The sequence below is a fragment of the Pyrgilauda ruficollis genome, unplaced genomic scaffold, assembly GCF_017590135.1.
Source record: "Pyrgilauda ruficollis isolate IOZ18807 unplaced genomic scaffold, ASM1759013v1 scaffold38, whole genome shotgun sequence".
Taxonomy (NCBI): Eukaryota; Metazoa; Chordata; class Aves; order Passeriformes; family Passeridae; genus Pyrgilauda; species Pyrgilauda ruficollis.
This window is the reverse complement of record NW_024525267.1, coordinates 3,219,789-3,245,199: the sequence shown is the minus strand read 5'-3', so window position 1 is coordinate 3,245,199 and position 25,411 is coordinate 3,219,789. Positions and strand designations below refer to the sequence as shown.

At 42.4% G+C, this 25,411-nt stretch overlaps 1 protein-coding gene across 1 annotated transcript; it reads right to left on the bottom strand.

Annotated features, from left to right (window-relative positions):
* Positions 1-330: 330 nt before the first annotated feature.
* Positions 331-24,933, bottom strand: YY1 (YY1 transcription factor). The gene is made up of 5 exons (XM_041476414.1): positions 23,954-24,933; positions 14,831-14,993; positions 5,262-5,322; positions 2,634-2,792; positions 331-1,522 (listed from the first exon to the last, which is right to left on the bottom strand). The coding sequence occupies exons 1-5, from the start codon at positions 24,648-24,650 to the stop codon at positions 1,340-1,342; spliced, it is 1,263 nt and encodes a 420-aa protein (XP_041332348.1). The 5' UTR covers positions 24,651-24,933; the 3' UTR covers positions 331-1,339.
* Between the last annotated feature and the right edge of the window lie 478 nt (positions 24,934-25,411).

Below are 25,411 nucleotides of genomic sequence, written 5' to 3'. Positions count from 1 at the left end.
GCCAAAAGAAACATTTCTTTTTTTTCCTGGTATGATCACCCAAACCCTACCATTCCTCCACTTTCTATTGTTACTGCATTTAAACTGCCAACATTCCTTACCTTGACTAAAAAAAAGGTTTCCATTTAGTTATTTCCTGTACTGTTTTACCTAGTTGCTGTCCAGGCACACAGAACACTCCCCACTACACTGCCAAGTCTCCAAATCCATGGTTCCAGTTAATGGAAGTCTAGGTCACTCAAAACCAGAATTACAGTCAGCAATTCAGTTTAGATATACCACCTGATGTGGTATTAACTGCATCACAAATCACTGTAATTGAATGCAAAGTAAAGGAAACTTGAGTTTATTTAGCTTCCAATTTCTGGGAGGTCAAGAGGAACTAGAACTGCTCTGGACAACAAAAGAAAATTGACTGCGCTTACAGATCATTTTCTGCCAGATTCTTTCTTTAGGACCACTGTTTTATTGTTGTCCTTTCTATTACATGGGGGATGTACATATTATCAGGTGTTAATAAACGGTCAGTGCCTGTACAATACATTCTACAACTGAGCACCACTTTCCGTAACTGAACAGGCAAAGAAATTACACTGAACATCAGCATCTGGCAGTATTTCTCCAAAAAAAGTGACTAAAATGGGTTTAAATTGATTAACACTATTAAATCACATCTAATATTTGATACTACATGATTTCATTACAGCTATACGATACAATTATACAAAATGTGTTAACATCAAAGAATACAACCAAAATTAAGATAGCAAACAAAACCTATATAACTTTTCTTTCTTTACAGGAAAATACTTTTGAAGTATGCATGTAACTGCCCATTCTTTTAAAGAAAATCTACCGCAAGCAAGTTATCAACCTCCAGAAAATCACACATAGCATTACTACGCATATCCCCAAAAAGTGTACAATATGCACACTTGGAAAATACAAAATTAAAAAAAATTGTAAGCAACAGGTGAGCTTCATATTTATAAGAATGTGAAAAGAAGTCCAATTTTAGCACTGTTGTATAAAGAATTGTCTTTTCTGATGCAAGTTCGTGAGCTGACCCGTCCGGTTGGGGCCACACTTTACAAAACACCGTGTTCTTGAAACGCAGTTACAGACCAAGGTGGATCATCTTAGCAATGTCACCTTCAAGTTTTCTGTGTGGTTTTTTTTTGCTTTTTATTTACTACTTATCAAAACACGTCCTTTAGTTTTGAAGGGTTCTTTTTTTTTTAAAATTCTTTCCTAGAAACAATATACAAAGGGGAGCGTATTTCTTTCCAACTGATTTTCCTGTAAGATGCTTTGAGTTCGATAACGTTCTCCTCAGCTTTCACTGGTTGTTTTTGGCCTTAGCGTGTGTTAAGATGTGAGATTTCAGGTTGGTTGATTGCGCGAACTTCTTATTGCAGCCGTCAAACGGGCAAACGTAGGGCCTGTCGCCAGTGTGAATTCGCACGTGTGTGCGTAAATTGAAGTCCAGTGAAAAACGCTTTCCACATCCTTCAAACGTACACTGTTGGAAGGAAAAGAAACACTCTGTTAGCTGGTGGAACTCATCTCCATCACTGAGCAGAAAAACAGTCTTCTCTAAATCACTACTAGACTGCTAAACATGAAGCCAGAGGCTGAAAATTGTAGGGATTCCCTGTGAACTGCACTAAAAACTGCAAGACTTCAGTATATAGTGTATATACAATAGCATACCTATTTTCAAAGAGGGAAATAAATGACCTCCAGCATGCAAGCAAGCACTTCCACTAAAGACACCTTCTCTGCATGTGAAACATGTATGACAAAATAGAAACAGGATTTCACATCAGAACTTCCCCCTTTGAGTGATGATTTGCAAAGATTTTCTCATTTTACCTGCTTTACTTTTAAGATGGGCTTGATATAAAAAGGACAGCACATTTAGTGTTACTTTTATTTACCACATAGAATATTCAGTATTCTGTATGCAATATGCAGTATTCTGTATTCAATATTCAGCATGCATCCAAGTGAATGCCTGAGGACTGCAAATCAAGTTTCTGAAATAATTTATTGTTGATTATTTTAGAAAAGACCCACATATCTTAAGTATGTTCTGGGGAACAGATATGCACTGAAGACTAAGAATAACTTTAAAGACTTACAGGGAGTATGATATGAAGAGGGCAGGGGACCTCTGGTGGCAGAAGCCCACGTGACCCAATATAAATGGAAAGAGATTCAGTGACTCCATCATTTTGTTGAAAACTGATTAACAAACCGTACTGAAAATTAGTACCCTGAACTAACTAACTGAACAAGCAGCCACAAGTCTCAGTTGTCCACAAGCACTAAGCTGAAAAGATGATGAGGATAGACATTTTCTTACTTCTCTAGTAACTGCAGACCTCATTTTTAAACAGGGCAACTTTACAGCATCTTTTGAAAGGTATCTCCCATGTACACTCAGTTTGCCAATTTCTAAGAGAAGTCCATGTAAATAATTAAATTATAGCCTAATTAACTCAAGGGCACTCCCAGTTTGTCAGGTGCCTCATGGGATTTTAGAAGAGCCCTAGTATGCCCAAGTCCTGAGGAAGCCAGGGTACAGCTAGGGTCTCCAGTGTTCCCAGGGAGGTGGTGGCCAGCAGTACCTGAAAGGGTTTCTCTCCGGTGTGAACTAGCTGATGCCGCTTTAGTTTCGAGCTCTCCACAAAGGCCTTGCCACATTCTGCGCATACGTGTACTCGAGGGCCATGAGTGTGCAGATGCTTCCTCATGGCAGAGTTGTCCCTGAACATCTTTGTGCAGCCCTTAAAAAGAACAGTGAAACTCAATTAGTAGATAAGTTAGTTCTCATAAAGGTTTTATCTGTTACAGTACAAGCATTTTAAATGCTTTTATATCCTCAATACTTTCTTAATAGTTGGCCCTGAAAAGAACATCCCTTACATTTACTTCTTAAAAAGCAATACAAGAAAAACTAATCATTTGAAAAGCTGACAAAATAAAACCTAAACCCAATCCCAAACAAAAAGATCCCAAACCCTTTCCTCACTCAGTATTATGAACCATGTGCAGTCAAATGAATAACAGGACAGTCTTATGGAGAAGATGCAGACTCTGACAGAAGCAAATGAAAAAAACAAACAAAAGCACTTAACAGGTTTCAGAGGAAAAAAGCAAACACAAAACAAAAATCCAATCAAAAAAACAAAAGACAGAAGGAGAGTTCATGGATACCTATGGTGTACTCTTCAAAGTGCTATATTCTGAGAACTACAGTACTGCAATATATTAGTCTCTAATATACCACAGATTATTCCCTAGTACCAACTGGTATGCGCACTATCCCCCAACATTCTGTCCTCTTCCTTCTCTGTCTTTCCCATTTCTGAGAAAAAATGAAGCAAGAGGGTTTCCAGCATGTAACAACTTACAGGAACTACCTTGTCCAAACTGGCAGCAGCAGCCTGACCACTACCCCCTTGAGACAGAGAGTGCCACTGCTGCTGCAGATTAAACCTACAACGTGATACTGGGCAGCAGAATACAGCGTGAGTTAGTCCCAGCTCAATCCAAAAGCAGAAGACACATTAATTCAGGTACAGCACCTGAAGTCTTAACCTGGGGGTCAACCCTGCACTGACAAAGGAATGCCACTTTTGATTCCAGAGTATGCTTAAGCCAGCAGTGACTTGGGGCTCTATTTACCTAATCCTACATTTTTTCCGCTTCTTAGTGACAATCAACAAATATCTATCATATGTTTTATAAATGTCTTCCTCAAGGTTCAAAATTGCTCATAAAATCCTGTTCATAATCATAAATCCTATCTGTACTACTAGTGATGCTGTTTAAACTTTTATATATATAAAACTAGTCTGCCAACACCGCTGTGTTAATATTTAACAGTACCTAAAGGACTGTAAAACTGCTAATCTTAAATTCTGCAGGCTTTTTTTTTTCTCCTAAACAAATACATTTAAATAAACTTTGTTTCTTACAAAAAAGGTGAAATGTCACTTTCAGGAATTCTCTCTTCAGGCACTAAAACATCTTTGGCTGATTTTGAAGTGTTGTGCCACCATTCGCTGCACACAGCAAAAGTGGGTGGGGCAAAGCAGTGCCAAAGTAAACAGACCATCAACTTTTTTTTTTGCATTTATTTCTAAGTTCCTTCTTGCCTCTGAGAGCAGCAGGTGCAGCTACAATGTTTTTCTTTTGTTAAACTGAATTAAATAATAGAATGCATAAAGCCAACAAGCACTACAAGATAGAAAATGGAAGGATAGAACATTCTTTTTTCCCCCCCATTTAGATGAATTTGAGGCTATGAAAAAGTGAATCAAAGAAATGAAGGTAGCATTCCTCAGTATAGTAAAAAATAACTGTTCCTGTATCTCTGCATACTGCATTACAAAAAAACATGACACTTTCAGAATGTGGAGAATTGGAAATCAATATAAGCACAAAGAGGAATTCAGAATGTATATGAATTCAGAAAATTCCTTATACCAGAAAGTAGCCTTCTATTCATGCTCTCTAATAGATAATTCTAATAGCTATCTGCCCTGATTATTTGCTTAGACTCACACTTATCTAGACCAGAAGTCAGCAAGATTGTGTTTGTCTTTTTTAGTCACAGACTAAATCAGCTAAAAGAAGCACTACAAAAGCTGGATAATGCAGTAAAGCCACAGGCTACTAATCCAGGTGACTGGCAACATTTATTCAAGACAGAAGCTTCCTTGCTACCAGTGGATCAGAATCATATCTCAAGGATGCCTGCCTCTCTCTTTCATGATGATGCACTTTCCAGCTCTGTGGAATGCAATTCAGAGTCTTCCAATAAAGCTGACTTTGGCATCTGCAACATAAATTGCTGATTCCTGATCTAGACTCCAAATCTGTCATAGTTTCCAAGCAGAGGATATATAGATCTTAGGAACGTACTTTGAACAGCTTTCAGAACATTCTTTCAAGTATGTATTCTTGGGTGTCGGGAAATCACAACAGTAAAACCAGCATGTTAGGGACTGTGCATCATGGTTACCAGAAGATTAGGGATGCACTAACCTTAAGACAAGGAATGGGAATAATATATTATTCAGTGAAAGGTTTTAAAGGAAGCCTCTAGAGAATGACAACTAAAATACATTTAACTGAGTGTATACTATTAACAGTAAGATATTTTAGTTATTCATTCTCAAGAGAAAACATCAATACAAAAATCTGATCTACAAATTACTATCTACTCAGAAGCTGAGCACTTCACTTACTTTGTGAGGACAAGCTATCGTTCGTGGAGCATCATCTTCTTTAATTTTTCTTGGTTTCATTCTTAAAGATAAAAAAAACAGTACAAAAATATTAGTAGAAACACATTGGTAGACAGCTCTTCTCCCCAAAGTGCCTACATAATAAGCATATTTTATCCCCCAGTATTACATGTGTCAGTGGTACTCACTTTAACATTTTCAAAACCTTCATAAAAATATTATCAGTATAATTTAGCATTTGGAATGCTCTGCTTTCCAGAAGGATCTCTCAAATACAGAATAAGACATTTAATACTATCTTCTTAATCCTCTGAATATGTGGAAATTGAGATTTTTTTTTCCCTCCCTGACATACGCTAATTGCAATTAGGAGGTTTTGTTTGAAAACTCCATTTGTGCTGTGCCAGTATACCCATGTGACCTATTTAGCTTCACTTCCTCTCCATCCGTGCAGGACATGAAGGAGTATAGGTTCAATCATTCTACAGTATTTCCATCACACAAGACTTCTAAAGAAAACTCTATAGAAACAGGAAAGCAGAATCAGGCAGGTTGTGGAATCCACAACACAATATAGTCATCCATTTCAACCACAGAAATGGTAATTACTCTTACTTTAAGGTATTGTGCACACAGATTCCATTCTTGGCAACTGACAAGAAATCACCAATTTACCCCGGGTCACTGACAGGGATCCTCATTATTTTATGGGTGCCACTAACCTCCCTTGCTACATAAGGAGCCCAGCAAACTATTGGTTGTATGTGTTAGGTCTACTTTACATACAGTAAGACTCTACAAAACAATCCTGAACAACCATCTGTCAGAAGAGCCAGATGTGATTCTAGGGAACTGCACTGCACTTTCAGGTGTCTTTATTTCTCAAACCTGTGGTGCTGTGTTCAAAAAATTAAAAAGAAAAGGTTTATCTCCATCTAACTAAAGTGGTAGGTGGCTGTAAATAAATGGACCTCCATGCAGCTGAGATACCCCCAGGTGAGCAATGAGATTTTGCACATGCCAAATCTTGCTGTGGAAGCAGAGCTAGTATGCTCATGGGGGTTACTGAACTGCTTTTCCTGGCAATACAGCACATGGCAGTTCTGTGTGACAAAGCGCCTACATATTGTATCTGTAAATTAATCCACAGGTTTGGTGGTGTTCCCTAGCCTCAAATAGAAGGAGTAGCTTGACATCAACAAAATAACTGGAATTATCTGAATTCCAGTTCTGGTACACACTCTTCTTAATGTTAAGAAGGAAAAGTGTCTGTTGCTATTCACGACAGTTTTAATCCGCACGAGTTCTGTTTCTGGAAACTGATGTAAAATAACAAGGTTGGGGGAAGAGATTTCCAAGCAATGCATATATATGTACTTTTTTACATCCCTTTTTATTAATTTATAGGAAAATAGCTAAACAGCAACTCTTAAACACTCAAAAACTTCCCAAGAGCTGTAGGGAAAATAAACGCCTCCATTCTAACCACAAATGCATTCGGTTTCTGCAAGCAGAGTCCAGACTTCTTTGGTACTGTCACACTCTTATGGCTGAAATCTGCTTTCACCTTTTTCCTTCACATGGACTGCTGAGAGAAGACGGTGAATTAAGGCAAGAGCAGTGAAAAAATTCCCTCAAAGTCCTGAAGACCCAGGAAAATCATCTTACACTGACAGTGGAGTGATATATGACAGACAAGTCTCCCATGGCTCTGTCAACCATCACTGGTCCCTGACTCTGAGTCCTTTCAGTACTGCAGATGTAGCACAGTTCAAGTGATCATCTACAGACTAAAGCGCTTGACAGCCACTTCACAGACATCACTAAACCCCAAGGATTTAGAGGCTGCTTTTGCTCTTTTTTCTAAGTGGGCACTTGGGAAACTCTTGCTTGCCTCAGCATGTCCAGACTACACTTGGCAGGTACAGAGCTATCCTGAAGAACACTACAGTCTCCTGCAGGGTTACAAACACATTTACAGATATTAACAGTGGCTTGCAAACGGGTGTAAGGTGCTTGTGTTGACAAAGCTCCTCTTGTGCACCACAACCAGCAGTACAACTAAGATTTCATCAACTTAAGGGCAGAAACATTCAGAATACAGCAAACTACATCTGTTCCTGAACAGCAGTCTCCTCATTGTCTTAATTTTCATCACAACTATCTTTTCCAAGACTACAGAACAACTCAGCTGACCTTATTGATTAGACTTGTGCTGTTTTTAGTTTACATAGTCTCTTTGAGTAAAGCAGTAAAATACCTGACTCCAAACAAGTGACTGGGGTTAACTAACTGACAGCACTCTCCAGTGAGGTTCCAGACTCAATAGTACTACAGGTACTGAGGCTGTAGGAAAACACACACACACAAAAGCTGTCTTTACAGTACCCCTACAGAAAGCTTTCAATTACCTTTAGGATGGGATTCTCCTTATTATGTCTCTGTGATTTTAAGAAACAGGAAAAGGGACAGAAATGAGCAATTGTTAAAATGGTCACAGAAGAATGATTTCACAAGATGGGACAGGAGAGAACAGTGTGTCATGATTTAATTCCATTAGAGAACAAACATCCTGAGGAGACAAAGCTGGTGCCAAAACTACCTCCTTCTAATTCAATCAAACCTGTTAAATGTTGGCTGAGTCATCCCCCAAGCCCCCAAAAAAATGAAGCAAAAAAAAATTTAGGTCTGAGATCTGTGTCCCTGACACGATCAGAATGAGTAAAACCACTATTGTTCCAAAGTCTTAACTGGCCACCTGTAAGAGGAATGACTAGACCAAGAGAATTGCTAACAAGAGATGTGGCAAATACCTTTAGTGGGTAGTGCCTGCATTTTCAAGCTTTGTGTTAAATTCTCTTCCTGACTCTTGCATCTTACCTCTGGTATTACCTCAATCTTTGGGAAAGAAATGCTGCAACAGTATAATCTCTAGCAGGTTGTGGAGATAAGAGTGAGAAGGAAAATACCCTGGGCCAGTGCAGGAAGGAAGCTTGAGGAACCAATTGCAGGTGAACTGGATGGTCAGACACAGGACAGACTGCAGCATCAACACAGACCTTACATTTTTCAGTTCAGTGTCTGAGCAGGCACAGAACATGAGTGTCCAACCAGGTCTTTTTAATGTTCAGGCCTTGTTTATAAATTAAGCAGTATCATCCCAGTAGTATACTTAAACATTTGGACACAAATGACAAAAAGGTTCAGTTAAAAAATGAGCAATTTTACATCTTCTCACTCTTCATGGAAGCACAGGAAGTTAACCCTAAAATGTGGAACAAGACTCTGCTTATACACAGGGTTCCAAAGATAACCAGGCTTATCAACAAAGCAGCGGCAGACAATGCAAAAGAAGAGATGTCAAACAGAGTCCAGGTTGTATCTCAGTGCCACAGGCAGTAGGAAGCTGCTGGGCCCTTTGTACATCTGGATTAAAGGCATGAGGGCATGAACACCACAGGCACAGCTACAGTAGATCATTGTGTCAAAAAATGTCATCCTGCACACAAAGCTGCAGAAGCCATATGGACAATCCCTCAGAGAAGAATTCCAAGACTTACATATTCAATGTACTAGAAAAAAAGATTTTGGTCTTACTTTAAGATTAACTTTCTGCAAAAGGAGACCAGACTAGAATCTGTGCTGTTGATCTTAATTACACTGGTACAGGTAGCTCATGCTGGTGGTGGTTAGACTTTTGGCTACCACCCAGTAGAGCACTTCTACCAGCTCCATACAAGTTTTCTTAGCCTGAAATATTAATCAAAAACAGCACTCTAAAACAAATATCACTATTTAATACAACTACAGATACACACATTAATACTGGGGTGAAATTTCAGAAGCAGTTGCCTTTGCAGAAAGTCAATTTACATGGCAAGACCAAAATTTTCATTTCTGCGATGAGTTTATATGCGTTGCGCCTAGGAGGGGCAACTGCAAATCAATTAACTGTGACAATCAGGAAAGGTACCTTGTACCTTTTGGATCAAGTCACTGGGACACTGCAATTAAAGGCTACGTCTTAACTTGCACTGGGGGAATGGAGGGAGGGAATGGGTGACAGCAGAGGAAGCAGGAATGCATGCAACCCAATAGCTTTACAGAATGAGCTGCATAAAAGCACAGTCCCTTATCCATGCATAAGGAAGACTGAGTGAAATCACACGTATCAAACCACTCAGTTTCTCAAAATAAAACAATATTGTCACTGTGGTGTGTCTGAAAGTTAAATCTAACTACCTCCTTTCATCTACACAGCTGAACTGAGAGTACTTCACCCTAAGAGAACCTTAATCCCCACCCCAAATCCCTGTTCATAACCTACAGACTTGTCAATTGATGTAATTTTAAAAGTCAGCCACAGAAATGGTGTTAAAGCTGGGAAGAAAGGAAATATAATTCAAATAACAGTATAGAATTTCCTCCTTGCTCCATAATCTCCCTTTTTTTGCCACTGCTGAGGAGTTTTGTGTTCTCAGCTCCTTTCTCCTCCCTCTGTACACAAAGTTAATCTTAATAGCTTTACTCTTTTTCCCTCAGCACATCCTAGAGGTCTCTGATGACCACCAATGATATTCACCTGCGCTGATGGCCACCCCCACCCTCCACCTCCTCAGGAACAGTCAGAGGTGGAGGAAATTATTCTCAGTAGTGTTACAGGCATTGCTGATGTGTTCCCCTCATTCTTCCATTCCCCTTACAGTGCCCTGCTGAGCAGAACCAACTTGAGTGTCACAGCCCTGTGCTACTGCAAGAGTTTATTTGTGCTGAACAACTCCTGGAACTGGCTAGACTGGCTTTTGGATAAACAAGATGAAAGGGGAGTGGCACAAGGTGTCCTAGGAATCTGTCTACATTCAACCCAAGAACAGCCAGTGTCTTACCTGCTTCAGTCACAGTTAGGAAGAAAACTGCCGTAAGAAGTTCTTTCACTCCATGATTCCACTACTAGGTTTGTCCCAGTTATGAGGAATATCACATGTGTAAACAGGGACACTGGCCTCTGCAGTGGGGCACAGAGCAGGAGATGTCCCCTCCCCTAGAAGAATACTGGGTAAAGCAATTGTCATTTTACTGCCCTTTAAGCTTCTCTGTAACAGGAACAAAACCAACACAAAAGCATACACCTTATAAAGAGGCCTAAGTCATAAATCTGGGTGACCAGAAGGCTTTGTCGCTTCTAAGAAGGGTGTCCTATTTCAAACTCTAATGCAGTTTCCTCTCTTTTGTTTTCTACAGGTTTGGAAAGCAGATAGAAAGGAAGGCAGTTCTGACAATGGCTCTCCTTCAGAAAAGATACTAAATCAGCAAAAAATAAACCCACAAAGAATAAAGTTTTTACCACCAGGACCCATTACTGTGCCAATTTCCCAGCTACAGGATATTCCTTCTTATTTCTTTGTTTTACTGATGTCTGTGTTCTGCTGTCTTCAGCCAGTTGACTCATGTATTTGGAGGACAAGAAGGAGGGAGGGGGCAGCCAGGGATATCATTTTTAGCAGCTTGCTTTGAGGGAATTTGCCATATGCACATTCTAGAAATATCCCTACTACCTTCCTAAGTTTTCATTACCAAGCAGCTATGATTTCTTCACAGCTAACTACTGAGCATCAATTTAGATTTGGATGAAGCATTTTACTCCAGTTGAAGAGATTTCCAGTTTCCCAGTCAAAGGTATCAAATGAAAACATAGTGATTTATTAGGTTCTGTCCTTCTGAGCAGATCATTCACAATTAATATTTCACATTTTGATATGACTGCAAGAGAATTCCACCTTTTTCTTTTTTATTGTGTTTTCAGAGCATGCTAGAGAAAATTCAAGACTCCTAAAACAGAAGAAAGTAATCTGTAAAAAGTGATAAACTTCCAGCCAGGTATAACTTTTGGTCATTCATCTATGCATTACTGAACATGTCGATGTTCTGACACAGCCTATTTATTCACAGTGTTTTCAATGGAATCACAGAATGCATAAAAGCTTTTCCAGGAAAAACTGTCAGAGTTCCAGTTAAAGGATTCAGATTCCTGCTACATGACTCAATGGCATATGCTCTAAACCAGGCAGTGAAAGACAACTGCATTGCAAGAGACACTGCAACCGCTCACTCTGCGAGAGCCACCAAGCTCTGAGCGCTGGTGGCCACTGCAGCTGCTCAATTACCACAGTTCTGAATTATTTTTTAAAGGCCTGCAGAGCTACAAACAACTTCAAACATCAGGTTTGTCCCTGCATTACCTTTCACTAACTAGATCATGATCAGAATACTAGAACCTTGGTCAAAATCTACTACCACTAGAATTCAAGATTTTCTGTTTAAGCTTAGCCTCAGAACTTTGTTCCTAATAATCAATGCAAGTATTTAAAATCAATTTATCCTCAATTTATCAAAATAAGCTGCATTTGCTATAAACAGTGGATGCAGCCTGGTTCAGAGAAGGTAATTTCTACAAATGTATGGTGAGACTCCTTCCTACTTTAAGGAAAACCAAAAAGCAACCCTACATAACTTTCTCTCAACTATACACAATGCACTTAGCATACAATTTTACTAGCCAGTTCACACTTCCTTCTATGTGGACAGTCACAATTCTTTTTTCAAGTAATCTAAATACAAATTTGTAATTCAAAACCTTACAGCACATGAAGCCACTTAAGTTTAGAAGCAATTTTCAACTTCACGTGCTGCTAAAAGTTTTCAGAATACAGCTACTAAAAATTTTTAGCTTCTGAACTGTAAAGCAATGAGCAATGTTTGGCAATCTCACATAACTTTATACTAAACAAACACATTCTTTTAGCATGAAAAACTGTACTCCTTGAACCTCCAAAGCCAATTCCAGCCATGTAAACCCAATTTTTTCTTCCAGCTTGCCATGCAAAGTTCCTAGTGATACTGCACACAGCAAGGTCAATAAGACAACTGAACAGTAGTCTGAATCCATCTTATTAGCTAAGGAGTCCCTTCAACACATTTCACTGCAAGAGGACAAGACCTTAACAAGAAATATTCAAATTCTAACACACCCTCAGAAAAAGAAACACAATAATTTAAGACATAATATACAACTGTAAGGCAAGAGTAAAAGTTTGTCAGTCACCGATTCTGACCAAGAAATCAAATAACCTTTCTTAGAAAATGCATTAAATTCTCATGTATCTACAATTAAGCGATGAGAACAATTTTTCCCAGGTTTTGAGCAACTTGGGGATATTACTAAAGGTGATATCCACGCAAGGGGCTTCCTCTACCACCACACATTCATCTTCTGACTGAAATGGATTACATTTTATCTGCTGTGAGAAAAGAGGCTGTACACATAAAACTGAATCTTTCCACTACATGCTACAAATTCCAGCTCTGGAACTTCCTAGAACATTCTGAAATACTATAAATATAGAAAAGTAATAATTTTGAAATGTTGCCAGCAGCCACTATTTTCTCAACAGAAACCTAACTGAAACATTCCACAATATTCAGAAATATGCAGACACATCTGATAGAAGCAGCCTGGTCATTTCAAGAACCCCAAATCCTGACAACCATTTCAAGTATTCAAGTCAATCTGAAGAAAAAATATTCAGTATTTGCATGGAGAATATCCTGCAAGAAACTATTTCTGCTTCCTAAAGAGAGCTATTCAGTACTTCAATGTCTAATAGAACCAGAGTAAAGTTTCAGCATGTTTTAAAGTAACGGAGAACACCATTCTAAGCACACGATGAGTAGAAACATATAAGTAACAGTTTAGAATTGGAACACTATGTACACTCAGGAGTATCACTTAAACATTTGCTTTCAAAAAAAAATTTATGAACTCCTCAGCAGGTCTCAGATAGCATTATAGTAACTTTGATAAATGACAGTAAAACATAAAGAGTATCAATAGGTAGAACCACCCATCACTTCAGATAAAACCCTGTTTTCAGCTGTTTGTAATGTGCTTTTACACATTTCCAGATCAGACAGTCTGAAGCAGGAAGCAAGCCCTACAGAACTATTTTACCAGGAGCCTTCAAAACTCATAGTTCAATGGCTTTATTGAAAGTAATTGTGGGATGAGGCTGTGCTGTTATTCCTGCAGCACAAACACACTACAGAGTAACAGGACAAAACCTGTAAAAAGCAGCAAGATCAAAAAGGTCAAACGGGAATAAATGCAAATGTCACTACAGGACACCAAACAACACAATGCAGACTGGCTGCTCTTTCCAAGGTAAAAACAGAAGTTTATTTTCTGACTCCAACATTTATAGATTTCCAAAAGTGACGGTGGATTGGAGGGTGAAAGTACCACCTCTCCAATGACAATGGACAAAACCAAGTCCATCAAATTTCTCTTCCTCCATAAAAGAATGCAAAACAATAAGTTATTTACATGAAGTGTGTGAGAAAGTTCGTTACAAGAATGTAAATATCAGAAGGCTTAGAAAATCTTTAAAAATTAGGGTGACATGCAAACACTGAACACCAAGATCCACCTAAAGAAGAAGCCAGACCACCTAGCAGCTACCTGGAAAAAGGTACACTGTTTCTCTACTAGGTAGTAAGGATGACAACATGTGACTGTCCACCTGCTCTGAGCATCAGAATCGTGCACCCAAGCTCTGCCAGCTGCTACAAAAATGAAAATGAATGTGGCTTTTCAGCTGTTTTGCTTCCATCCTGGGACAGTGCGGCAGCGGCAGCCAGAGACAGGCAGCAGCCGTGCTCAGCGGGCGGACACGCAGCACTCAGCGGCGCCTGCCCTGCGAGGCGCTCGAGGGGACGGGGCCGAGCCCGGCGCGGCGCTGCAGCGGCTCCGGGGCGGCCTCGCGGCTGCCCTCTGGTGGCCACGGGCTGCAGCAGGGCCGGGCCCGCTGCACCTCCCCCGCCCCGCCCCGCGCGAGGCACGCCAGCGCCGCCGGAAAGTGAAAGTCACCTTGGCACTCAGGTCAGCCTATTGATACGCAAACGAGAGACAATTTGACTCACCCGAGAAAATCCAAGCACTATAGTTACCGACTGTGAAACTGCAATTATCAGTGGCACTTGAAAGTGCGTGATTTAAGAACTTCAGCTTAAGAAGCAGATGAAAAAGAACAGGAAGTGGCATTGTCAACTAATCCTGTAGCTTTACTATTTTGTACTGAACAACCCCAACGCAGCATTTCACCTACTGGATCTTTAGGTGCTCAGGAATTTAAGGCTACTAACATTAAAGAAATATTCTGTCATGTAAAAACACAGAATTGTTAGGCTTGGAAGGGACCTCTAAAGACCATCTAGTCCAATCCCAAGACAGGGTTACCTAGAGCAATGAGTGATGCAGTCTATCAATTAATTTATTTAGGTCCTGTCTTACCTAATGGAACTGGGGACTGGAAGACAATGAAGAACACACTGCTGAATATAAAACCCTGTTATTTTAGTTCAGAACACAGTAGCTGATGCTGTGTTAAATCCCTTGTTTTAGAAGATAATTAAATAGAATTATAAGCCATACTAAATCTACCATTTTGCCTAACAGTTTCATAATTAAACCACTGAAAAGAACACCATTTTAAAGCTCCATTGTTCCTACTTACCTAGCAAATTCAGCCAGTTGCTTGGGGTCTGAGAGGTCAATGCCAGGTATTCCACCAGGAGGAAGTTTCTTCCCTGTCATGTATTCTGAGTAATCTGGAGGAGAATTCTCTCCAATGATCTGCTCTTCCACCACTGTTTCATGGTCAATATCCTTTTTATCATCTGAAATACAGAAAATACTGAATTCAATATATACTAAAAAAAGATCAAAACAGCATACAATTATTAGGCTACATCTCAATACAAATTCACTATTGCTGCACATTGAAAAGAATACACTGCACTTCCAGATTTCCACACTAATTGTGAAGAGCAAAAAGACACCCATACAGTTACAGCCTGAAGAACACAGTGAGTGAGGAAAAAAAGCAGAAATTGCATATCTACTTTAAGCACAAACAAGTACAGAAATTAGTAGAACAATCCTATAAATGTTGGCTGCACTTGAAAGACAATGTATTTTTCCTGAGACAATGCCTAAATACTGATTTCCCTTAACCTCTTCAGGACTAATCTCCACTATACCCACGCTGATACTCAGCAGCAGTCCCTAACTTTGCAAGCCTATCAGAAGAGCAGCACTTACCCTAAGATGTCAGGACTACTGATCTTTACTTCAGAGTCTTCAGACTTCCCTGACCTCCAACAGAAATGTCATAGAAACAAGAAATTTAAAAATAACTGCTGATGGGCTTCAGTACCTGCCTGTAAAATTAAGTTTTTCTCAAAGACTTGCAAACAGATCTCAAAGAAAGTAAATAAATCATGTGTCTCTCTCCCAAGGGGGCTTCTTCCTTCTGTGGCAAAGGCCAGCCTAAGCTCTTTCCCACTCCACTATGTAAACAGCAGACTGGGATTATTCAAGGCTTTGATCTGCAAGCCAGTTAAGATACTCTGGTTTGCTCCAGAGCTCCTCCTATGAATTTGTGCTCAGGGACTGCAGTGAAATCAGGTGGAAGACCTGCTGTTGCTGTCTACTCACATTCATACCTTAGAACACATTGTACCATGCATTCTATCTCCTCTTGCTATTTTATAACAGAAACTGAGAGACACAAAAATGAGAGAGAACAGAAACATCCATCTATGCTCCTCACTGCAGTGTTCACAGCAGCAGAAAGGAAGACACAGCACCTACCCTGTTTTCCACCCTCAAATACACCTGGGACAACAGATGTATATTGGCTGTAACTACTCAGCTCAATGTAATACAACTTGACAGTACTTCTCCTGCTACGTGTATGGGGAGAAGATTCTGGAAATTGTTTTATACACAAGAGGCTACACAAAAATAACGGGAAGTTTTATTTTACATATATTGTTTAAGCAGTGGAAACACAAGGTGATAGGACAGAAATAGTATTTCACCAAATAAAAAAAGATAGGAAAACATAAGGCAGAAAACAAAAGACAAAATGTTTCGGGATTTTTCCCCTAAACAGAAACACAGGAAATAACATTAGTCATTACTCAGTAACTTAGGCTAGGGAAGAGAGAACAAGGCAAGCAAATAAAAGAAATATACCAGAAACAAATTTCTATTCAATTTGTAATGCCCGCTTTTAATGTTTGCCACCAAGCTATTTCTAGAAATGTTACTGCTAGTTTGAGGTTTAATCTGATCTACCAGATCAAATAGCAGTTCATGTATATTCCATGGTGAAAGAGGAAAACAGACTCCAATGCTGCAAAGACAGAAGTGTAAATAAGAAAATACTATCTGCAGCGTTAAACTCAAAATAAACCACAAAACTGACTATTGACCTTTTTAGTTGTCCACTCACCACCACACTACCTTTCAGACCCTACCAGTGATTTAAAAAAGCAACTGAATTTACCTTAAGCGAAGATTATATGTTAAGTTTTACAGCAATTGAAGGAGTTACAAATTCAAGCCAATAAGCCTCTAGTTTGGCAACAACTTGTTCTTTCTAACAGAAACTTGAAAAAAGACTGGGAGCTAAGAATGGCACAGAATTGTTGCAAAGCTAAACGTGACACCTTCTCTATGCTGAGACTAGAATGAGATCAGCTGCCTTCAACGTGGCCATTTCAACATCTACCTAGAATGTGCAGTTTGACTGTTTGATGACACTCATATTCAACTTTTCATTTCCTGCCTCACATCAGATGAGTCAACTAGGAAATTCTGTATACATTCTTAAAGATCTTCTTTCTTTCTCCAACACAAAGGTTTGCTATTCCACAGTGCTTTCTTGCTATTTGAGGACCAAACTGAAAGCCAGCCTTCAGTGGCTTTACTTCCCAAAAGCCTGCCAACAGAAGTCAATTCTATAGCTATAGAATTCCACAGACTACTGGAGCAAAACAAAAAACTATAAACATATTGCTTGGATAGAACAAAACATAAGAAAAATGACTGTTTAGTATATTAACAGTTATATGAAAATAAAAAAAAACACCACGTTTTCCTATAACAAAAAACTGCGCCTCTACAGCAGCACACATTTCCAAAAACAAATTTAAACCAAAACAATAAAATACAAAACAGTTACCCTGAAGTGTAATATTAGGCTAATATTTCTGCAAAAGTAGCAGCAGACTACCTCAGTACCTCTTTAGCATCATGACCCACCTGTGACATTATCAGGTCATTGGGAAAACAACAAAAACACACAAAAGAAACCCCCCACACACACACACTTTTGGAGGAAGTCTGGAAATTGAAAAATTTTACCAATGTCCTCTATGTACAAATTTACTTTATTTGTGATGGCCTATCAACCTGGACTAGGCAGCTCAAAGTCTGCAGGGTAAAGTGCAAGCAAACTTTCACTCAGGCTGAACCGACCATTCTCACTGCAAACTGGACAAGTTAACTGTTTGCTGTTTTTTTGCGTTCAAGCAAGTCCTAATGCCCACTACAGGCAAATTACCTCCCCCTCTTCCTCTCATGAAGCATCAGGGAATCAAACATACTGCGTCCAAAGCAAAGCAAAACACAGACACAACCCTGAAATTACAGTGACACCTCTGGATGCCACCCATGGGAGTTATATACAGACAGAACCACAGAGCCAGTCAGGTAAAGGAAATTAAGTACTATATATACTGTCTGATCTACTTTGTTTTGTCCCTTACAACCACGTGAGACAAGAGCAGACTCAAATATAAGGCATTCAGCTGAAGCACTATTCTTAAAGATCCAACGCAGCTTTCTGTAATGAACTTGGAACACAATTTTAATGGACTTCCCCTGCATTCTTCTATGCCAACTTGCATTAAGGCAGATACTTAGTCTAAACTGGGTTGTTCTATGCATTCTTTTAGGACATACCCTAACACACCTTCATGTTCAGTGCCCTTCCATCTGCACATCTCTCACTGCCCCCTAAATATGGGCAATATACATATTAAACCAGATCCACTTAGGCCCTTCATAGCAAGTATGTCAAACATTTTTCTGCTAAGATCAGTGAAAGTTCAGTGTTTAGCCAGTTGTGTCTTGTGACTACTGCTGAAACAACCTGAAGTTTTAAGAGAACCAAGCCCAAGTATTGAATGAAGTAGGAAGAACCAAGATTACTGGAATGAAACTACTAACTCCATGCAACAAATCAATAACAAAACATGGTAGAATCTGCTTCCCAATACTTTATTGATCTCATCTTGCTCCTATGACCACAATTTCTCCATCTCTTACAGCCCTTCTATTACACAGAAAAATCCACCCACCCTGGAATCCCATTATTTTGTGCATTTCTTGAGTTGCAGCTGACAACTCTGGAACTCCCCAGCTTGCTAAGATGACCCTCTTAACTCTCAACCCAAGAAGCTCTGTCATTATTTTTTCTAAGTTTTATTCTTGATTTTCCTTGTTATTCTTGATTTTATCTAAATCACCAAATCTCTGAGCCATCCTCCTTCTCTATTACTGAGAAGGGAAAACACATTGTTGTTCAATCAGTTTTCATCTGAGGAAAACAGGGTGCAAAAGAGAGCTTTCAAGATACACCTGGTAGCAAAGCAATGACACCTGATCCTACAGCTTCCTCCTCAAGGCACCAAATTAAAAGACATTCTACTTAGTTACTAAAAGGATGAACATTTAAGCTTAAAATATGATCACACAGTTAAACACATTTGCTTTTAGGAACAGCTGAAAAGCAATTACAGGATAAAGGATGTATTCGGCAGCTGTGCAGTACCAAGGCACTGTGGTAACAGCTTGGTTATTGCTACCACATTGCAATCTCCTCAGGCAAATTAGTTCATTGGTCATGTTTGGAAGCAAAGAACCATAATTAGCTTGTTAAATAATACAGTTATTTAGCAGACACTTCTGAATGTTAAAATTCCATTTTGCACAGTATGTCATTTTTTAACCTAAACGGCTGCTAGGTTACTTTCCTTCTGACGTGCCTTGCACACAGATGGAGAACAGGTTCTTCTTTCCCTGTGTCACCCATCTCTTATTTCACACCACTGAGACGTGAACTGACAAAACCAGTGCATATATCAACAGTCATCATCTGACTCCAGCACTTATGAGACTGTGCTGAAGCACTGTGACCTTCTGAATGGTCAGCACAGGAGTGACTCGAGTGCCCCAGGGAAGGAACCAACAGCAATTTAGAGGACTGTAGTCTGAAGGTGGGCTAAGAAGCAAATTAACTGAGTCATTTTAGATGGTGAACCACATTTGTGTATTTCGCTTTCAAAACTGAAAATACATTTAAAACAAACACAGAGAACAGTCTACCTTATCACTGGAAAAAATGTCAGGGCAGATTCAATACTTACAACAGAAGCCTGTATCATTGTCTTAATCTGAGTCAGAAATAGATTGTCATCTTAATATTTTAAACTGGAAAATCACTTTCTGCCTCCATTATAACAAACTTTGTAAGAAGCTCATTACCTATCTGACACTGCAAAGCATTTCAGCCATCCCTGATATAGTCCCACAACTGAACTAAGTGACTCATCTATCATTTATACTACAAAAGACAAGTGGTCAGACAGCAGATGGTTATTTTTCTCACCCCTGCAGTCTGACGAAGTAAAATGAAAACCTTTCTATTTTTTGAGGCATTTAAAGTTTAAGAGATTTTGAAGAACCCTCTAGAAACCCAATATGAACTCTCAAACTTCCAAATAAGGGTCCACAGCACAGGCTTCCTGTATTATGGAAAATAATTTCCAAAAGATACATGTAACTTCTGTGTCTTTGTCTTTCCCATCTAGGGATGGGACACTTGAGCAGTTTAACATCTGTGGGCAATATTTGGTTGTGCTACTTCAGCCCTTAGCTTGCAGACTATGCTTACAATAACAGTTTAAGCCAACACCTATTTCAGGTTTGGAAGCTTGACAGAGTCGTTACCTAGAAGATGTAGTTATACTAATCCATTTTTTCATCTTTGAATTTAAGCCCCAGTTGCTTGGAATTTCCAGCATTTGGTGCAACCAGCATTTAAGCACCACCTTCCCAAATGTTCCTGCATGCAAGAATCAGTTTTGCAAGCACCATCTGACAAAGTGATTTCTCACGATCCTTCCCCTCCCCCTTCACTATTGTGCACCCAACCTGGAAAACCTCACTAAAGACAACAATTCAAGCTGAATGCAGCAAAGGTACAAATAAATTCCATTTGATAAGAACATTTTTTCTAGTACAAACTGGAGTGTCTCACTTGGACTAGATGCGATTTAGCTATATGCAATTTTCTGATACATATATTTGATATAAAGTAAACACACTACAAGAATGTGGTTGAACTATCCACCATATGCCCTCTTCAACCCTTTCAGAAATACACCTTCATTCACTTCTTACTTCCATGAACACATGAATAAAGACAAATAATTGTATTCTTAAGAACTGAAACTAGATCTGAACTAGAACAAGGCACTCATGTTTCAAACTAAACACTTTAATCATGGGTCACAAGTTTGATATCACCATAGATACCAAGGTGATAAGAGAAGTTATGCGAAGTCAAAATTGTTGCCAACAACAGTACTGCAATTTCTGAGAAACCACATAATAAGACAAGGATTAAGTAGCCCCCTTTAGTCACATTGCTATGTATTTCACAGATTATTCCTACACATTTCAAGAGGCGCTACAAGACATGTTATACTCATTTATGGAAAGAGATTTATGATTGGTTAAATTTAGTACCACCCCTGTACAAGCCAATGTAGCAGCACCAGCAAACAGTAACAAGGAATTAATTCACATTGTCTTCCCACACTGTGGTGAGCCAAGCAGCCTTCTTCCCAATTCAAAATCCCATGCACAGCAATATAGGGCTCATTGTTTTGTCTTGATGCATGGCCTTATTTATCACTTGTCTTTTGATTAACTTTTCACTTAGCTTTTAAAACAGTCAAGTGAATCAGCGTCCAAGCAAATCTGTAATTATGCCAAAATACAGATTCAAACCTACTATATTTCTTCAAAATAAAGTAGTTTAATTCTTCAGGGAAACTTTACAACTACACTTTTGCAAGCCAGTGATTCTAGGTTTTTTTGGCCTTTATTTAGTTTGAGGTTTTTGGGGGAGGGTACTCAGGTTGGAGAGTTTTTTGGGTTTGGGTGTATACCCCTCTGCCTCAAGTTTTGTTTCTTTTTTGACTTCTCTGGCAACGATTCAGCCTCTGATGTTTCAAGACAAAAAAAGGCAAAATATATTTTTTTTTTATAAAAAAGAGAGGAAAAAAGATCCCCAGCATTTGACCACATCAGCCCCCTTTAAATAAATAAGCTGCATATGACAATGTAAGAGCCTGTCCAATATTCTCAGTAAAACTTCACAACACTCTCAACTGAGCAGGTTATTATCAAGGCTGTTTGAAGCTGGCAGGTGGTGTCTGCAAGTGCAAAGGGAGGGGAAGTCAAACTTTTTCCCCATATATTTGATTTTGCTTTTAGAAGGGCATTTTCTGGCAAGTCAAGTCAGACTAGGTATTCTTTATTCTTCTGCATCATGGATATAATTGAGTTAAATGTAGCAATGCAATTCAATGTCCAGTAAATTATAAGTAGGTATCGTTCCTACTGAGCTCCATGGTCATGCTCCTAAACAAGAAAACCACCAAAATCAACAAGGCTACCCCTGACATAAAAGCTGTGTATGTGGGAAGACAAGCAAATTTATTGATTATACACATGCTTCACTCTGGCCAAGTAATAATTAGCATGCAGTCCTAAGGAAGCATCCTACCAGGCACTCTGAATTTTCGAGTGCAAATGCATGCTAGAAATTGTCAATTGATCTCAGCGAGGTCCTGCATCCTGCCAGCTCATGAGTCATTCAGCCACTTGCACTCAGCTACCTCCAGCAGCTTCCACAAGCCTGCAGACCGTATTATTTTCTATTATCTTTTATCTTTCTTGGATGGTCAGTTCTAATAAAACTACTAGCAAGGGAATTTATTCAGTTTCATACAGTGATACAGAAGCACAGAGAACGCCATCCTAAACAGTTTATGGAAAACTCTTTGTCAAGAAGTAAAGAATTTCAAACTCATTGGGTTGTCAACTCACATGCCAATAGTGTCAGATAACTCTGTGAAACTTGCTAAAGTAGTCACCTGTATTTAAAACGAGAGCAAAAATCCGTACCACTGTGCTTTCTATCTTTCAGGCAGGAGAACTCAGCTGTCCAATACACCTTCCCTTCTACACTGTCCTTTCTACAAAACTTCTAGTCATTTGCAAGCATCACAGAGTACAAACATTTTCGACTACATCAAAAGGTTCAAGAGTATCTCTATCTTACTAGACTCCTGAAAAATTCGAAAGAGCACAAAAATTATGGTATGCAACTTACTATTACTGATTACCAACTTACTATTCAAAAAACACCCATCAATTTAAATATTACAAGAACTGTATTATTTGACCTCTTTTTTTCACGCTTATGTAACTTATGGACAGAACTTTGATTACAGAGCATTGCTGCCGGCAATAATTTTTGCAAAAATTAAAAAAAAAAAAAAAAAATAAAGTGGGTAGGGCAGGTGCATGTCAGCTTTACTCCAAGCCCCATAGATACTAAACACCTTCACAAGATTTTACTGCCTTTAAAAGACACTCCTACACACACAAAAAAAAAAATCCTCAAAAAACCAGAATCTCCCACGACAAGGTCTCCCTGTGCCTACTTAAAAAGCTTATTTAAAGCTTCAGACCTAGTCGAGGAAAAGCCCGACGGTTTCCGAGCGCCAGCCAGGAATTGCCCCTTTCCTCCCCGCGGCTCCCAGGGACGGAGGTCAGCTCCGGAGCCGCCCCTCCCGGCCGTCACCCCCGGCGCCCCTCGGGCTCTGAAGGGCCGGTTGTTTGCGGCCGCCCCCTCCGAGCCGGCGGGAGGCGCGGGCAGCCCCGCGGGGGCGAGGAGCCGCTTCCCCTCGCCGGCACCGCGGGCTCCGGGCGGGGAGGCCCCACCCACCGCAGCGGGCCGGGGCCGGGCGGCCCCCGGGCGAGCTGTACACGGTATTTCGGGGTTCGCCGTCCCCGGGCCGGGGAGCCGCGGGGTCGGGGCGGGCGAGTTTTCGCTAGCACATCGCGGTCACGGCCCGGCGCACACGCCTCGCCCGCGGCCGCGGGGCGGGAAGGACGGGAGCCGAACGGCAGGCAGGGAGCCGGGGAGGGTCGGCGGGACGGGACACGGGGGAGAAGGAGGACAGAGGGCGGCGGCGGCCGGGGGAGGGGAGGGAGTGCGAGGGGCAGGCGCGGAGCGGGCCCCGCGGGGAGCGGCGGCGGGGCGGGGGCGGGGGGGGGGCGGGGGGGAGCGCGGGGAGGTTCGCCCCGCACCCCGCCTCCCCCTGCTGCAGAAACTACGCCATTGCGGCCTGGCCCGGGAGCCGGCGGCGCTGCCGCCCGCCCGCGCACCCCCCGCCGCCGCCATCTTGGCGGCCGCCGCCATGTTTGCCTCCTTCCCCCCGCCGCGGCCGGGCAGGAGCGGCGGCGGCAGCGCAGACCCCGCCATCTTTTCGGGGAGCCGCCATACTTGCCCTGGCGATGAACATGGCGGCGCCCATCGCACACATCAAAACATGGCCTCCCTTCAAAACAAAACTGTCCCGGCCGCACCGCGCGGCCGCTGGCGGGGCCCGCGGCCCAGGGAGGGAGGGGTCCGGAGCACACTTACCCGAGGCCCACATGGTGACCGAGAACTCCCCCTCCAGGGTCTTGATCTGCACCTGCTTCTGCTCCCATTTCCTGCCGCCGCCGCCCTCGGCCCCGCCGCCGCCTCCCCCGCTCAGGTAACTCTTCTTGCTGCTCTTCTTGCCGCTGCCGCCCTTCTTAACGCGGCCTCCTCCGCCGGCCGAGGAGGAGCCGCCGCCTCCGCTCTTGCTGCCAGCGGCGGCCACAGTGACCAGGGTCTGCTCGATGTACTCGTCCTCCCCGGCGGGGGCCGGCACAGGGATGAGGATCTGGTCCTCGAACCCGTCGTCGGCCCGCAGTCCGTCCGAGTCGTCTCCCCCCACCACCTCCTCGCGGGTCTGCACCAGGATCACCTCCTGGTGGTGGTGGTGCAGGTGGAGCTGCCCCCCGCCGCCGCCGGCCGCGCCGCCGCCCGCCCCGCTGGGGTCCCCGTCCGACACCAGCGGCTGCAGCGCGATCATGGGCTGGTGGTGGTGGTAGTGATGGGGCGGGTGGTGCGGGCCGCACTCCTCGCAGCACTCATCCTCCTCCTCCTCCTCCTCGTCCTCCTCGCCGCCCACCACGGTGGTCTCGATGGTCTCCACCGGGATGGTCTCCACCTCGATCTCGTGCAGCTCCACGATCTCGGCCGGCATCTCCGAGCCGTCCGTGGCGATGTACAGGGTGTCTCCCGAGGCCATGGCGGGGCGAAGGGAGGGAAAGAGAGCTCCGCGGGCGGCGAGGGGGCTCCGGTCCGCTCCCCTCGGCGGATGGTGGGGCTCGAGCTCCTTTCGCCTGCCCTCCTTCTCCTCCTCCTCCCCCTTCCACACAAACACCAGCGCCTCGCAGCCAGCGACAGGCAGGGAGGAGGGAGGGAGGGAGGCAGGCAGCACCGCCAAATCCCGGCCGCGCTCCCTCGCGAGACTTCCGCCGCTGCCGCCGAGACGGACCCCAGCCCCGGAGGCCGCTGCCGCCGGACTCGCCTCCCCCCCGCCAGGCGGCCAATGGCAGCGCCCGCCTCGCCCAGGCGAGAGAAGCGGCCAACGGGGGCGCGCCGTACCGCAGCGCCCCGCCCCCTCTGCCCTCCTCGTCCTATCACGGGGCGCTGCGAGCGCGGGGCGCACCTCCCGGCTCGGAGCAGCCAATTGGCTCGCGGCGCTGTCTCCGCCCCGCCCAGCGCGGAAGCGCCGCCCAGGCCCCGCCGCCCGCACGGACCCCGCAGCTCCGTGCGCGCTCGGCGGGGGGGGCCGTTTCCCGGCCGGCCCCGCGGTGAAGGCTGAGCTGAGGGACGGATGGACGGGCGAGCGCCCAGCTGCGGCTGAGCCTTGGGACGTTTGAATGTTACAGTTGAGCTGTTATCGGCACGTGGGAGTTTTCCCTTCTCGTCCCTTTATTCCTTTTGGAAAGCCCTTTGGAGGGTGGTGTGTTCCTCGCGGCGCGGCGCTTTCCCGCAGCCGTGCAT